Raw genomic sequence first — 13,652 nt, 5'->3', positions numbered from 1 at the left:
TGTGTGCATTTCCCCTCTCAGAACTCAAGAAACTGCTTCAGGGTTTTTGCCTAACTTTTTAACAGTCACCCTCTGCCAGAGGCTGTAACTTTGAAAGAAGGATCTTGGCTTCATAGCTGCAGTGACAAATGGCTAGTCTGCCACAATCTTAATTCAGCACAGAGAAGGCAGGATGGGAGTGTCTATGGAGCAATAATTGCTAACTTACACACTCAAGCACTTTCCTAAAAGAGAACAGCGTATTTTCCTCTTTTGTGCTGCTGACTCCTTAAATGGCCTACTCCTTTGTATCCTAACTGCAGCCGTGCTCTGCAAGAATGTGATCCCAGGCTACCTATCCGAGTTTCAAGGAGGAATATCACAGCACTCTCCAGCCTTATTTGGAAAATCTAACTCTGCGTGGTCTTGGCATGACCCCAAGAGCCAAACCAACTTTTGCAAACCTGGAGCTCTGACAAAGTGTTAATGAGACGGGACTTCGAAGGAGGGATCCTTAGATCTGGCAAGAGACAGGCATAAATCAGCAAAATGGGGAGGGGGGTGGCGGGAAACAGCAAGCTATGATCGGACAATACAGCAAACTCCGCAGCAGACGTAAATCCTGGTTTGGCCAGGAGCCCTGATCCAAAAAAACCAACAACCCAAAAACAAAAACAAAACAAAACAAAAACTCCAGGAAAAAGGAAAAGGAAACCCTTGGAGCCACATGCACCCCCCTCCCACCTTGGACTCACACACATACACGCGCGCGCTCTCCGCAATTTTGGAACGCCCCCTCCCCCCCCCTTGGAGGGGCCCCCTAGAGCGGGCGGGCGGGCACACGCACACGCACACGCACACGCACAGAGTTTTCAGGTCCCGGCCGTCCCAGGCAGCCCCGGGCAAACCCCGCAGCCGGCGGTCCGTCCACACCCCTGGTTGGGGGAGGGAGGCGGAGAGAAAGGCGAGATGTCGTCCTCCGATTGGTCCAAGCCGTATCCATATTCAAATGAGGCGCTCCAATGAGCCATCCAGGCGGCGCCGGCCTCGCCGCGCCCCGCCCCCGTCGATACATAGTCAATGAGCGGCCTATGAGCGCGCGCCGCCGCCGCTGCCCGGGCGATGAGCGCCGCCCGCGGCGGTCGCCGGGGCAGTAGGAATAAAGACGGATAGCGGCGGCGGCGGCGGCAGGGGTAGCTGCAGCTGCAGCTGTAGCTGTAGCGCGGGCCGAGCCGAGTCGCCGCCGCGCGAAGTTTGCTACGAAGTCCGGGGGCGCGGGCCGGCGATGCGCGGGGCGCGGGGGCGGGCGAGCACCGCGCCTTAGGCCGGGCCGCCGAGCGCGGGGTGCGCGGCGCGGGGCAAGATGAGCCTGCTGTCAGCCATCGACACGAGCGCCGCGTCCGTGTACCAGCCCGCGCAGCTGCTCAACTGGGTCTATCTGTCGCTGCAAGACACGCACCAGGCCAGCGCCTTCGACGCCTTCCGCCCCGAGCCCGCCTCGTCCCAGCACCCCGAGCTCGGCTACGGCAAGGGCGGCGCGGAGCTCGGGTCCTCGCTCAGCTCCAGCTATCTCAACAGCTTCTTCCAGCTGCAGCGCAGCGAGGTACGTGGGGCCGCAGCCCGCCGCGCCATGCTACTCCCCTGCTCCCGCCCCGGGCGTCCCGCGCGAGCCCGGCGGACTTCCCCGTGACGGCCGGGCCGGCTCCGGGCTGCACCGCTCCCCGCAGCCCCCGGGGCGGGCACACTGCCCGCGCGGAGCCTTCGCCCACCCCTGCCCCCTCCCCTCGGCTCTTCGTTTTGCCCGTGGAAAGCGGGGCCGCTCCGCCGCCCTGTGCGGGGAGGCAGGGGCTGAGCCCCGGGCCGCCGCCCTGGGACAGGCTGCGCAGCTCGGGGCGTTGCAGCCCCCCGCATGGGTCTCCGCGCTGAGGGAACGGGCTGCAGAGCCTTTTCAGCCACAGGCATGGAGAACACAAGTTTGTAACTAAAAGAGGGAGAAGTCCGGGCTGTTTCGTTTAGGAAAGAATTGTGGGAAGAAGCTGGTAAACGGTGGAAGTAACAGCTGGCCGAGAGGCAACATCAGGAATTTGCTCTCTGCTTCTCATGCAACAAGGGGGAGGGAAATGTTCCACATGGAAAGGAAGGAGGGAGACCAGGCCGCGCAGGGAAGGGATGAAGCTGTGGAAATCGCAGCCACAGGAAGTCATTACAGTCAGTGTTACATAAACAGGGAATGGAACCTCACACATTCATACCAAGGACTATGGAAGTGTTGCCCACCTTCTGCTTCAGCCTTTACTTAAGCCTCCTTTTATCTGTTAAAGATCAGGATAAGACCTAATATTAGTGGGATGCAGCCTTCTTAACACCTGCCAACTGTGGCTTCTTGCACCTTCCTCTAGAGCAGTGGTTCTCAACCTTTTCTGTACCAGGACCCATTTGTAAACATCCGTGCCCAGGCCAGACCCAGTGCCCCTCACTCCTGACCCACTGCCCCCAGGCCCTGCCCCTTTAGCTTTTGAGGCAGCGGGGACCCCAAGCAGCCCTTTGGCAGCTGGAACTGTGCCAGCCTGCAAGGGAAAAGCCCTGGTTTCCCACCCTTCTCTCCTTTAAAGGAGAGTCTATTTTTAAAGATTGTTCATGACCCTGTCATACATTCTCGTGCCCCACTTTTGGGTCATGACCCACAAGTTGAGAAACGTTGCTCCATAGCATTTGATACTGCGTGCAGTTGGGAGTTAGTATGGCAGCTCTTATGTACTGAGTTTCAAAACATTCCCAGTTAATTCATTTAAAAACTAAAAGAGGTAGGTTTAAAAGCAATGCTTCCAAGCCTAACCAGTTTTAAAGGGTCCAACATTATTTTATTCTATTAGAGGGGACTACAGCTAAGGAATGTTCTATTAAAAACACCAGTTGATATTTGGCTAAATGTTATGGCAGTTATTGCAGGTGTGACTAGAAAGGGCTACTGAACAAACAGAATCAAGCTTTTCTATCAAATCCCTCCCCCTTCATAATAGACTGTTTTGGAAAGTAAAACTTAGTTTCAGGTTGATAGAATCCATTATTTCTCAAAGAAGAGTTACTCAAAAGTCAGTCTAAAGCCCAACGTGCTTTTTTCCATGTAATGCCTTTCACTTTAAAAAAGGATGCAAAATTCAAAAAATACATTGCAATCTCACAAAGTCATTAGGCAATGAAATTCAAACCCCAGACTGCACCCTTGTCAATACCAAGTCGTATATTTTGTCATTCTGCATTTCACGGTAAACATTCTAATTTCCTGATGATGCTAGGAATCCAGCTTTGCCTTTCATGGCTCTACTCATGGCAAAGAGTTGACGTTTGGCTCAATTTCAAACCCATTCCATTCAAAATGGGGGTTTTGCTTGAGTATGAAAAAAGAAAAATGGGTGTGAATGCAGCTATGGGGGCCTATAGTTACCTGAGGAACAGACCCCTTGGAAAAGTTTTTAACTCTCTAGGGTTCCCTCTTTCTCTTCCATTGCATCCTTAATAACCAGGACTTCAGCATTTCCCCACAGAAAGCTGCTCCCCCTTCCTTCTGGGAGACATTTCTTTCTAGTTTTCTCTCTCTCTCTCTTTCCCCCCTCCCCACAAAAAAACCCATCTCTGACTGTTTCACACAGCCTACTCCAAGTTTAGTAAGCCTTTTTCAAATTGCTGCTTCCGTTGCATATTCTGAAACACTCAGTAGTAAAATGCCACCCTTGACTATCACTTTTGAGGCTTTTCTGAGACTTACCTGTATTGTATTTCTACTTAGGTGCAACTGGTCTACAGAACACTTCCATGCAACCTTTTCTTACTCCTCGTAAACAACTTCTTAAGGTTACAGCTGGAGTGTCAGCACTACAAAACAGAACAGGTTCAACAGTCAGGAAACAGGGAGCCATTTGATTCTGCATGGAAACTTCATATTTATGGAATAGTCATAAGTTGCCAATTGTTCAAATATGTTTTCCTGCCTCTGATTACAATAATGTCTAGCCAGTAGCTGATTAAGAGGCCCTTAAAAAAATCCATTGCCATTCATTAATAAGTTTCACTTGCTTGGCATCTTTCATTCCAGGACATCAAAGGGCTTTTAGAGATGCTGTGCCCCTCAAGTCAATATACTAGATTCAATATTTTTTCAAGAAGTTGGAAACTTGAATGTCTTTTGGCAGGAGTTACCCATGAGGGTTTCCTTCAATGTCAGATTCTTAATTCTTGACATTCTAACTTCTGTTTATGTCTCCAGTTTCAGATACTGTTCAGGAAATGCTAAATATTTAGACGGTGCAAAAATATTTTGGGAAGCAACAGTGCTATATGGGTTTATTTTTTCACGAAGTAGGCTTACACTACCTTCAGAACACAAATGACTTTGCACAGTTTAACTGTTGACACTTTCCTACATAATGCTTTGGTTGGCATTTTTCTTCCTAGTTTTGTCCTGGGTTGGCATAGCCTGGGGCTAAGCTGTGACAATGATTGACACATAGCTGTGCACAATATTTGGAAAGTGACCTAATGAGAGGCCAAAATAGCAACAGATTGAGAAATGATAGGATCATAGGGAGTAAAATAAGCATGCGTGCAGCATGTTGCTGTGCAGTAGAAAAATTTCCCGAGGAGGTTGCCTGGAAAAGTAGACAGCTCATGAAAAGTTGCTATTAAGTACTTGCAAGTCTGCATGGCAGTGCCTGTGTATGTGACTTGCATGCTGACCAAAGCAACTGGACAGAAAAGAAAAAAAAATTCTAGCATCCACAAAGTGCTCTTGCACTTAACCAAGATTTTTGTGCTGCAGATTTTTCCACTACAATGAATGCCTTCTAAATAAACATGATGAATACAGCTGTTTGGTGCATAAAAGCCCATTGTACCAAGAAAATGGCAATAATAAAAGTTTAAACAGTAAAGTGACAATGAATGTTTTGTTCTATGTGCAAGACTCATTTTTACCAAACAGACCTGTTTTATTAAAGCTTTACTGCAGCATTTACTGTCCAAGATATGACATAAAAGCATTTTATAACATTAAGATGCATTAAACTGGCTATTGTATTGAACTCCACCCTCATTATAACATCAGCTTGATGCCAAGTATCCAAGTTTTGGAGCTAAGTATCCAACTTTTCAGTGATGGGCTGGCTACAAAGGTTTTAATCTATTTGTTACTTGGCCCAGTAACTGTGGATTTATGTCTGAGTGGTAAAATTAAAAAATCTGGGATAACAGTGTGATAGTGGTGTAGGATGTTTTTTCCATACTCTCTAGCAACAGACTGCCAACCAAACTGGTGTAGCAGTTGCTTAAGAAATGATATCTACCACTACTGAGTGACATGTAGGAATTACTTTACCACATCACACTTGTTTCATCAGGCTTACCATCCTAACTGCACCAAAGATCAGTGCTTAAACGTGAGTAGGACGTAGGACAAGGTGGCACTTTTAGGGTGCCTGTACATGAGCGTGGAGCCTGTTCTGACACACTAAGTCCAGTGTGTCAGAGCCGACTCAATTAATTGATCTGCTGTAATGTGGGAATTACCACATTCCAGCAGTTTCCCATGTCGTGTGTATCAGCGTTCCCATGTTTCAAAATGGTGGCAGGGGTGCTTGAACTAAAGCTCAAATGAGCTTTAGTTTAAACACCCCTGCTGCTGTTTTGAAGCATGGAAACCCTGATACGTGAGATGCTGCAGCACTTTCATTAGAGTGGCTCTCAGAGCTGCTCTAATTAAAGCGCTGTTCTTGTGCCCCCTTCCCCCCATCTCCAGGACACATGTTAAAGTGCCCTTAGAGACTAACTGGTTCAAAGAAGTTTTTGTTGACAACGACCTACTTTAGACACTTGAAAAGAAACCTCATGTCTTCATGGTATATGTAGGCCACATGTGCATGATAGATTTGCTTTTGCTTTGACTAGCAGCAGGATTGAAATGGGGGTTATGGTTGGTAAGGACCAGGGTTGTGGTGGGGATTGGAGAGGGCTGCAGTTATATGGTCACTCTCCGTTTTGCTGGTGAGCCTCTGGCTGCCTGAAACATGCAGGGGGAGCTCTCCACCACTGCCCCACCTCACTTTCTAACATCCTGGATCTGTTGCTGACCAGCAACGCTCCATTGCTGTGCACAGTCTGCCTTCTAAGATGCAGTGAGTGTCTGTGCTGTGCCATGGATGAGTTATGTAGCACAAAGGCAGGCTAACTGGCTCTGTCATTCAGCAGTGCTGATTAGCCTACCCAGAGTGCCAGGCAGTTTCAGGTACTCTGATTTCTGTGCTGGAATGGCACAGTATGCTTGGAGGTATCTCTGTGCAGCCTTATAAGGTTGCCATGTAGATATGTCCTAAATTACTTGTGCGCTGTCTGTCTGAAGAAGAGGGAATGACTTCCATTAATCTGCACAACAGCCGAAGTGTAGCCCTGAAGCATATAATCTCTTTTCCCTAATTTCAGCATGCAAAGCCACATGTTTTACTGCTTCTACCTGAGTGTCCATTGGTAGGCACTTGCATTCTGGCATCTAGCTCATCCATAAATCATCCACCTAATGGAGATTCAGCTGCTTGATTTCAGAAGCATCTACATTTGAAAGTTTGACCTTAGATTTCCTGTCGATACAAACAAAGAACAAAACACAACTCATTCATCACTGTATTTTTCTTGGTAAACACCAAAGAAAATATGTTCTGCACAAATGGAAGTTTTATGGGAAGAAGAAACATGGCAAGCAATAATGTGACAAGAAGTTTAGCAGTGATAGAGGACAGTAAATCAGACATGAGTTTAGAACATAGCTTGGCAACAAACCAAAGAATTTTGGTTACATGTAAGCATGCATTAGAAAAGCTGAATCTGTAATACAGTTTGCATGGCAAACTCTTTGGAGCAGGAACTTTGTTTTTGTTTTGTGTTCATATACCATGCAGCCTGCATGGACTTGGCATAGTTGCTGTTTTATTGCTAAAGTGGTTCTAGACACCTCATTACCAGGCAGATAGCCAAAGTAAAACAAGTACAATTGTTCTAATAGATTCCATATACCTTATACTTATGTATAGCATAGCTTAGTAAAGCAGTGATTAAAGAACTTGTAAGTAACTGACACATAGAAGAAGAGGAATTATTTAAGGTGTTACACCTAAAAAAGTGGATGCAAACAAGAACAGAAGAAGGAAAAAAAAATCAAGGCTGACTATCAAGAACAGATTTCTGGTAGTAAAACATGGTGGAGAAGCCCACTCCTGTATTCCGAGGGCAGTGATGGGACCTACATACATAGAAAGATCTGTCCTTCATTGCTGCTGCCCATGGTAGTGCATTAATAAAGGATGAGCCAAGGAACATTCTTGGAAAGAACGTCCTCTAGCCTAGTGGTGCTCAAGGTTTTGGCCATATACATCTAGACCAGGCCCCATGCCACCCCTCTGCATTCAGTCTGATGGGCGGGGCCATGGCCTACAGAGAGCCCTGTGGCCTGAATGATGTAGAGCCAGGGGCCAGATCTAGTCCATTCCCCTGCCAATCTCTCTCATTTGGAGGTTTTCAGGGAGAAAAAAAATGATGAGAGTTTAATATAGCCATAATTATGAGAGTTGAATTATTACAGCCATAGTTGTGACATTTAAAATTTGGCTCTGGTAACATGAAGACATGTAAAGAAAGGACTTCCTTTTATTGTAATTACTAATTTTGAAGGTGATAGGAAGAGAGGCAAAGAGTTTTCAGAAGACTCCTTAAGTGTTAGGAACGTGGACATTGTCTAGTGGTATAGGCCAGTGGCTCTGACTTCCTGTTCTGGTACAAGAAACCTGCTTAAGTAGGACAGTTTGCCCTTAGGGACAGGGCAACTTGCCCTGACTTGCCGTGGAATTTGGCTTGTGCCCTAAAGGATTGAAGTTTTGTGATTTGATTTATTTTTAATATTGTTATAGCACTAGGTATTCTCAGGGTCCATACTTAAATACTTAAACTAATATTATCACATCTAATTTCTCCATTCTAAGCTAAGCAAATACAGTTATTGTCATCTCATATCTAAGATTTTTTTAATATCAGCATTGAAATGATATAGTCATAGTTGTGAGAGTTGAATTGATATAGCTGTAGTTGTGAAATTTAAAGATTGGCTGAAGTCATATGAAGGCATACAAATAAAATTACATTTTGCTCAAGAGATACACTGGTTATCCTTGAAGTGAATGCAAGAGTAGCCATTTGAGAAGTGATGCTGTGTTTAGTGCTTTGAATGACAAAACTGGTTTCAATAGAGCTACTCGTGAGTAAGGATTACTTACGTGAATGAAGATAGTAGGTAGCACTATTTTAGGTCTTGGCACTAAACTCCCTTCATTAAAAAGCTTCCCAGAGAAGAGCAGTTTCAGCTCTCTGTCGTCCAGCTATCAATCCAAAGTAATTTAGGTGTTCTATAAATAAAAAATAAAGTAATCAAACTGCTACTGTATTAAAAATGATAACATTCCTCACCCCAATTTTCACACATTTCCTTTTTAATTAGAAAGATTTGATAATACTTCCAGCCTAGTGCAAAAATAATAGATATATTTTTAAATCAGAGGTACCACTCAGTTGCATAACATCCTGAGAGAGCTATCTAACACCTAACAGGATAAGATATAGTATGTGTGTTGTAAAAATTAAGCATATGGTCAGGCCCATAAACCCCAAATTATAATTTAATGAAGTATGATTTAATGATGATGGTCTTTCTAATTCTTGATTGATTTCCTCACTTTCATTTTTCTTACTGTTGTTCATTTGAAGTATGACCCCACTTTACACTTGGTGAGGCAGGCAAAGGCTTAAAAAACCTGAGGCTTAGGGCTCTCATGCCCTTTGGCTCATTTAAGAATAGCATTAGATGTCTGGGGATATAGCTTGTAACCTATAGGTACATTTTGGCCATTTAATGGGATGCAGTCAATTTTGTTTCATGACATCTTTAAAGATTTGAAAAATAGGTCCAGGTGCATCTTTCCCTGTATCTTCTGTGGCTCTTCAAGTACTTATTTTTAACATGTGCTTTTCTCCATTCTGTTGCCATTTGGAAGATCTACATGAACTGGGAAACTGACTGCACAGATTTAAGAGTGGAGCTGACAACACATACAAACTGTTGTCAAATACACAGAGCAGTTCAACTGAAAAGTAATAATTTTTACTTTAATTTCTTTCTGCTCTAAGTCTTGCATCTGTTTTGTTATAACAATCATAGTGGTAGTTAAAACATTTCAGGGAGTAATGTGATATTTAAAGCAACACTGTCAAATTAAAACTCTCTCTTTTTTTTCCTTTAACCACTTTTCATTACTTAACTTTTGGCTCCCAATTTTTAATCTAATGCTTGCAGTGTCACTTGTTACCTGAATACCAGCTAAGTCCATAAGCCAGTTAAGCACATAGCATCTATCAGCTACATTGTCTATTTTGTAACTTCTGGTACTTCTAAGGCGCCTAACTGGAGTACTGGATAGAACGATGCTGTCAAAGGGTTAATAGAAGCCTTGAACATCCTGGCTAGGTACAGACAGTCAGAAAGCCCAAGGCTGAGTTGATTCAGTCTTTGCAGATTAGTCTGATCTGTAAAGATTGAACCAATAAGCAAATGAACAAACATTCACTTGTGATTCCGAAAGTGCAGCCACATGCCTGCAGTGGCTTAAGCCAGAAGATGGGGGGGCGCTACAGCACAGTGTTCTGTCACCTAGCCAGCATGGGCTGTATGTTTGCTTCCTCTTCCTGCTGCCCCCCAAGGTCTCTGGGATTTGCAGTCCACAGTCGCACCAGCAGGAGTTTGCAGGGTTGCTCATCACTTCCTCTTCCTGTTTCCAGGTGCCTCTGGGATTTGTAGTCTAGTTGCAGCCAGCACTAAGCCAGCAAGGCAGGGTAGCTCTATACTTGGGGGAAGATGACTTTAGCCCCCCCTTCCGGCACCAGATCCCAGCCAGGATTTGCTTGGGGGTGGGCAGCCAGTGAGTCCAGTGGGCCAGCCCTTACTGCTCCAGCTAGGGAGCAGAGCGTTGGGACCAGCCCTGCTCTCTGAAGCAGAAAGCCCAGCCCAGGGCTGCAAAGCATGCTGGGATGCTGAGGAACTAATTTAGCTTGAGACAGGAAGGGTTCTGGGACAGAAATTTCATAAACCAGTTTGACCTAAATCAGTTAAGTCTGATATACTACATTCAACCAGGTTTATCTTAAAGCAGTTTCAGCCATTTTGAAGCTGGTTTATGTGCACTGAACTTCTGTTCAGTTACAGGTGTAAACCAGTTTATGTGTAACTTCTGTCCCTAGTGGGAGCTAGTCTGTTTCACAGCCACCATTATTTCCAAGGCATAAGCGACTGGTAGGGGGCTCGCAGGGGTGTACGTGCCTCCCCTGACAAGGCCGGTGCCCCCCCCCCAATGGCCAACACTGATGCCGATGCCCCCACTGGCGGCTTCTGCAGGTGCCCCCTCCAGATTCAGGCGGCACCAGTGACTCATGTTTAAAGGTATCTAACATGAGCCCCAACAATGACTATTAGAAATTTTGCTAGTCAGGTTGGGGTCTACTAACACCACAGCTATGACTACACACTTAGTCAGCATTACTTACAATGTTGTGTCAGTAATCCTGAAACTGATCAGCTTCTCTCACTTTCAAACTTTTAGGAGCAAGGGCTAATACACAGCACTGACAGTGCACTTAATGAGCATTGATTGTTTATGTATGTTTGGTTGAGTTCATACTCCAAGTGCGTATAGCCTTTTTCAATCCAGGGCAACACACTTCAGAGTATGCTGGAAAGGAAAAGCTGGAAAGGAAAAGATTTGGGTCTCTACCCACTTGCAGCAAATATTAAACAAAAAGCTATGTGGAAGGTTCCATAGCCCATTACCTATCTTTTGAGCCCATTACCTATCTTTTGAGTCGTGGCTTTATTTCCAATTTCTGCATTGCAGTGCAGTCTCTTTGAGGAGGTGTTGGAAGCATAGAGTCCACATCAATTCATTTAAGAAAGAGGGAGACAGAAAAATTATGTCCTTAATTAAAAAATCCTGTAAAGGACTAAGGAGTTTCCTATTTCACTGATTATTTGTAGATGCACCCTTTGGCAAAAAAAGAAAAGCACAAAGTCAGGCTTCCTTGGCCCTATTTGCAGGGAACTTTTACCTGCTTCTCCTACCTTTTCAGTTTTAGTTTTATTCCTGCTGTCCTGATAAACACCCTCTTACAGTGTTATAGGCCCTGACAATTACAAGACATGAAAGTGCTTTTCAGAAGACAGGATAAGCAAATCCTCATGCTGTACATTAGACAGGAAGTGCAAGTGTTGTCCATTGAACAGCGATGTTGACTATACAAAGTAAACAGACTGAAACATACAGTTTGTTTGTAGTCGTGCTCCCCAGGATATATGGCACATAACTTTCAGCTGGAAGTGCGCCATCTATGCTGACAATATTCTCTTCAGTTTGGTTATGTGGAAGTGGAAATGATAGTCAAGGCAGTCAAATTTAAAAGTTAGTTGCAGTATAGTAGAAGTTCATTTTAATGCTACCTAAAAATTATGCATGAGACAGACAAACAGACTCCAACATGGATCTGCCACTAAAATGAATTAAATAGCTGGCTCTCCAATCAGAAAGCACTTTAAAAATATTTTATCCTCATTTTACAGATGGGGAAACTGAGCCACAAGGCTGAAGTGACTTGCCCAAGGTCCCCTCAGCAAACCTGTTGCAGAGCTGGGAATAGAACACAGATGGCCTTTGTCCCAGTCCAGTGCTCTCTTCACTAAGATTTAGCCACTGTTGGAGTTGATTGTACACTGCCTTGGAACTCTCAACAACATAGATTGATCTGATTTTTGCATGTTATCACAGATGCTAGACATTTTTCTTCAGGCTAAGGCAGGATTAGCCAACAGAAGAATCTGAGTGCAGATGTTTTGATATTTGAGGAGAATACGAAGGCCAAATGCTGCCTGCTGTACTCAGGAGAATAACCAATCCCATGAAATACAGCTTGGCTACACACCTGCCCATGAATTGCTGCCCAATCATCCCAGGATTAACTCCATTTAAAAATCTCTGGAAGTTACTCTAGTTGCCAAAGTCTTTCCTCTGTTGGTTCATTCACCTCCACACTCTGGGGGAGGATAGGGCTGTTATGGTTAAGCAATGTTCTAGCTTTCTGCTTGCTTTCCTAATGAAATGAAGAATTTATTTATGTTTTGGTATTTACATCATGGCAACAAAGGAGTCATCCACACTGCGTTCCATGGACATCTAATATCACATCAAAGGCTAAACAACAACATTTGGAAAACTAGCAAGGGTTAGCTGAAGCACAGGTAATTGCAAAACCTATTTCAGCTCCCAGAGGAACAACATGGAACCAATAATTTAGTTAACCTCATTAATAGTTTTGTGGGGGAAAAAAAAGTCCTTCCTGATAGAGAAGATCCCTGCTACAAGGATTTTTCATTTTGACTGTTAAGGGGTTAAGTCCTAAAAGCAAACTGAAATTTTGTATTAAAGTAGTTTCCCAAGTCAGAGCTTCTTATAAACAAAAATAGTGAGGAATGCTTGCACTCATTTTGTCCCATAAATGTTCCTTTATCTTAAAAACCTCTCTCCACTCCCCTTGCCCTCAACCCCTTCCATGCAGCCTGGAAGTTACTGCATGGCAGTAGTAGGATAAAGAATGTAACACACTTAAAATTATTTTGCACACACAATATCGAATGACCATTATCTTCTAGTTACGTAGCACCTGATATTCCAAAGACAAGCCCTTGGTGGTGCAACCATGTGAAGAACTCTCCTTAACTACATTACTAGTGTTATTTCATTGGAGTTTAACCAAGACAATTATTAACATGTCTAACTTCTCTGAAAAGTGATGTGGGATCTTAGGTAATCAAAAGTGGATGTACAACTCAGGATTGAGTAGACCTTTCCTGTCTTAATTTTTATTATTTTGAGAGTGGCTAAAAGGAGGGAAGGGTAGAGAGTAGTGTATAAAAATGTACCAGTTGTTGGGCTGGTTCTTCAGGAGAAAAATGGAAGGAAAAAAAAGGTTTTGCTGTCTCTGACAGGATTAGTACTAAGAAAAGTTTTCAAAAGTTGAAAGTTTATCAGTGCAGTAAGCAGAGATGACATTTGATTTAATATCTCATCATTAAAATGATATAGGCTATTACCTTAGAAGTGCAGGATGATTTCATAAAGTATAGCTCATATGGGTACCTCCTTTTTGTTCTCTCCTGAAACTGAGGCAAGCCAGTGCCCATTCTGGTGTTCTCAAGAGCTTCCTTCTTCCATTTTAAGAGGCCCATAACAAAATGATCATACTAAGTGGAGTGAATGTTTGGTTTAATTTCTTTGAAGTTTCCTTCGCTCAGTTTTATAGCCTCTAGAACTTAGACATTTATTGAAGTTCTTTAAAATTACTGAAATTAAAAAACAAAATTAAAAAAAATTGATATGACATAAGGAGATGACAAAAATAAACGTTTTAATATTTGAGGTCAGCTTTTACTCTTTCAGATGGTACACAGTATTACTAATCTTCTTCTAGCAGAACCCCAAATTGTTAAGATTTCACCTGGTACAGAATTAAGAAGTATGCTATATTTTTTAATCCCCATCATC

General features: G+C 43.9%; 1 protein-coding gene across 1 annotated transcript in view; it reads left to right on the top strand.

Moving 5' to 3' along the window:
* The first annotated feature begins 1,133 nt into the window (after positions 1–1,133).
* ZCCHC24 (zinc finger CCHC-type containing 24) overlaps positions 1,134–13,652 on the top strand; it is a 201,039-nt gene continuing 188,520 nt past the window's right edge. Inside the window, exon 1 of the mRNA XM_090057143.1 lies at positions 1,134–1,582. Coding sequence (XP_089913269.1) covers positions 1,343–1,582 — 240 coding nt within the window. The 5' untranslated portion in view covers positions 1,134–1,342. The remainder of the gene's footprint in view (positions 1,583–13,652) is intronic.

The sequence above is a fragment of the Crocodylus siamensis genome, chromosome 7 (genome assembly GCF_052110815.1).
Source record: "Crocodylus siamensis isolate JL-2025a chromosome 7, ASM5211081v1, whole genome shotgun sequence".
NCBI classification, from domain to species: domain Eukaryota; kingdom Metazoa; phylum Chordata; order Crocodylia; family Crocodylidae; genus Crocodylus; species Crocodylus siamensis.
Note: the sequence above shows the minus strand (reverse complement) of the source record. Positions and strands in the feature narration are given on the sequence as shown.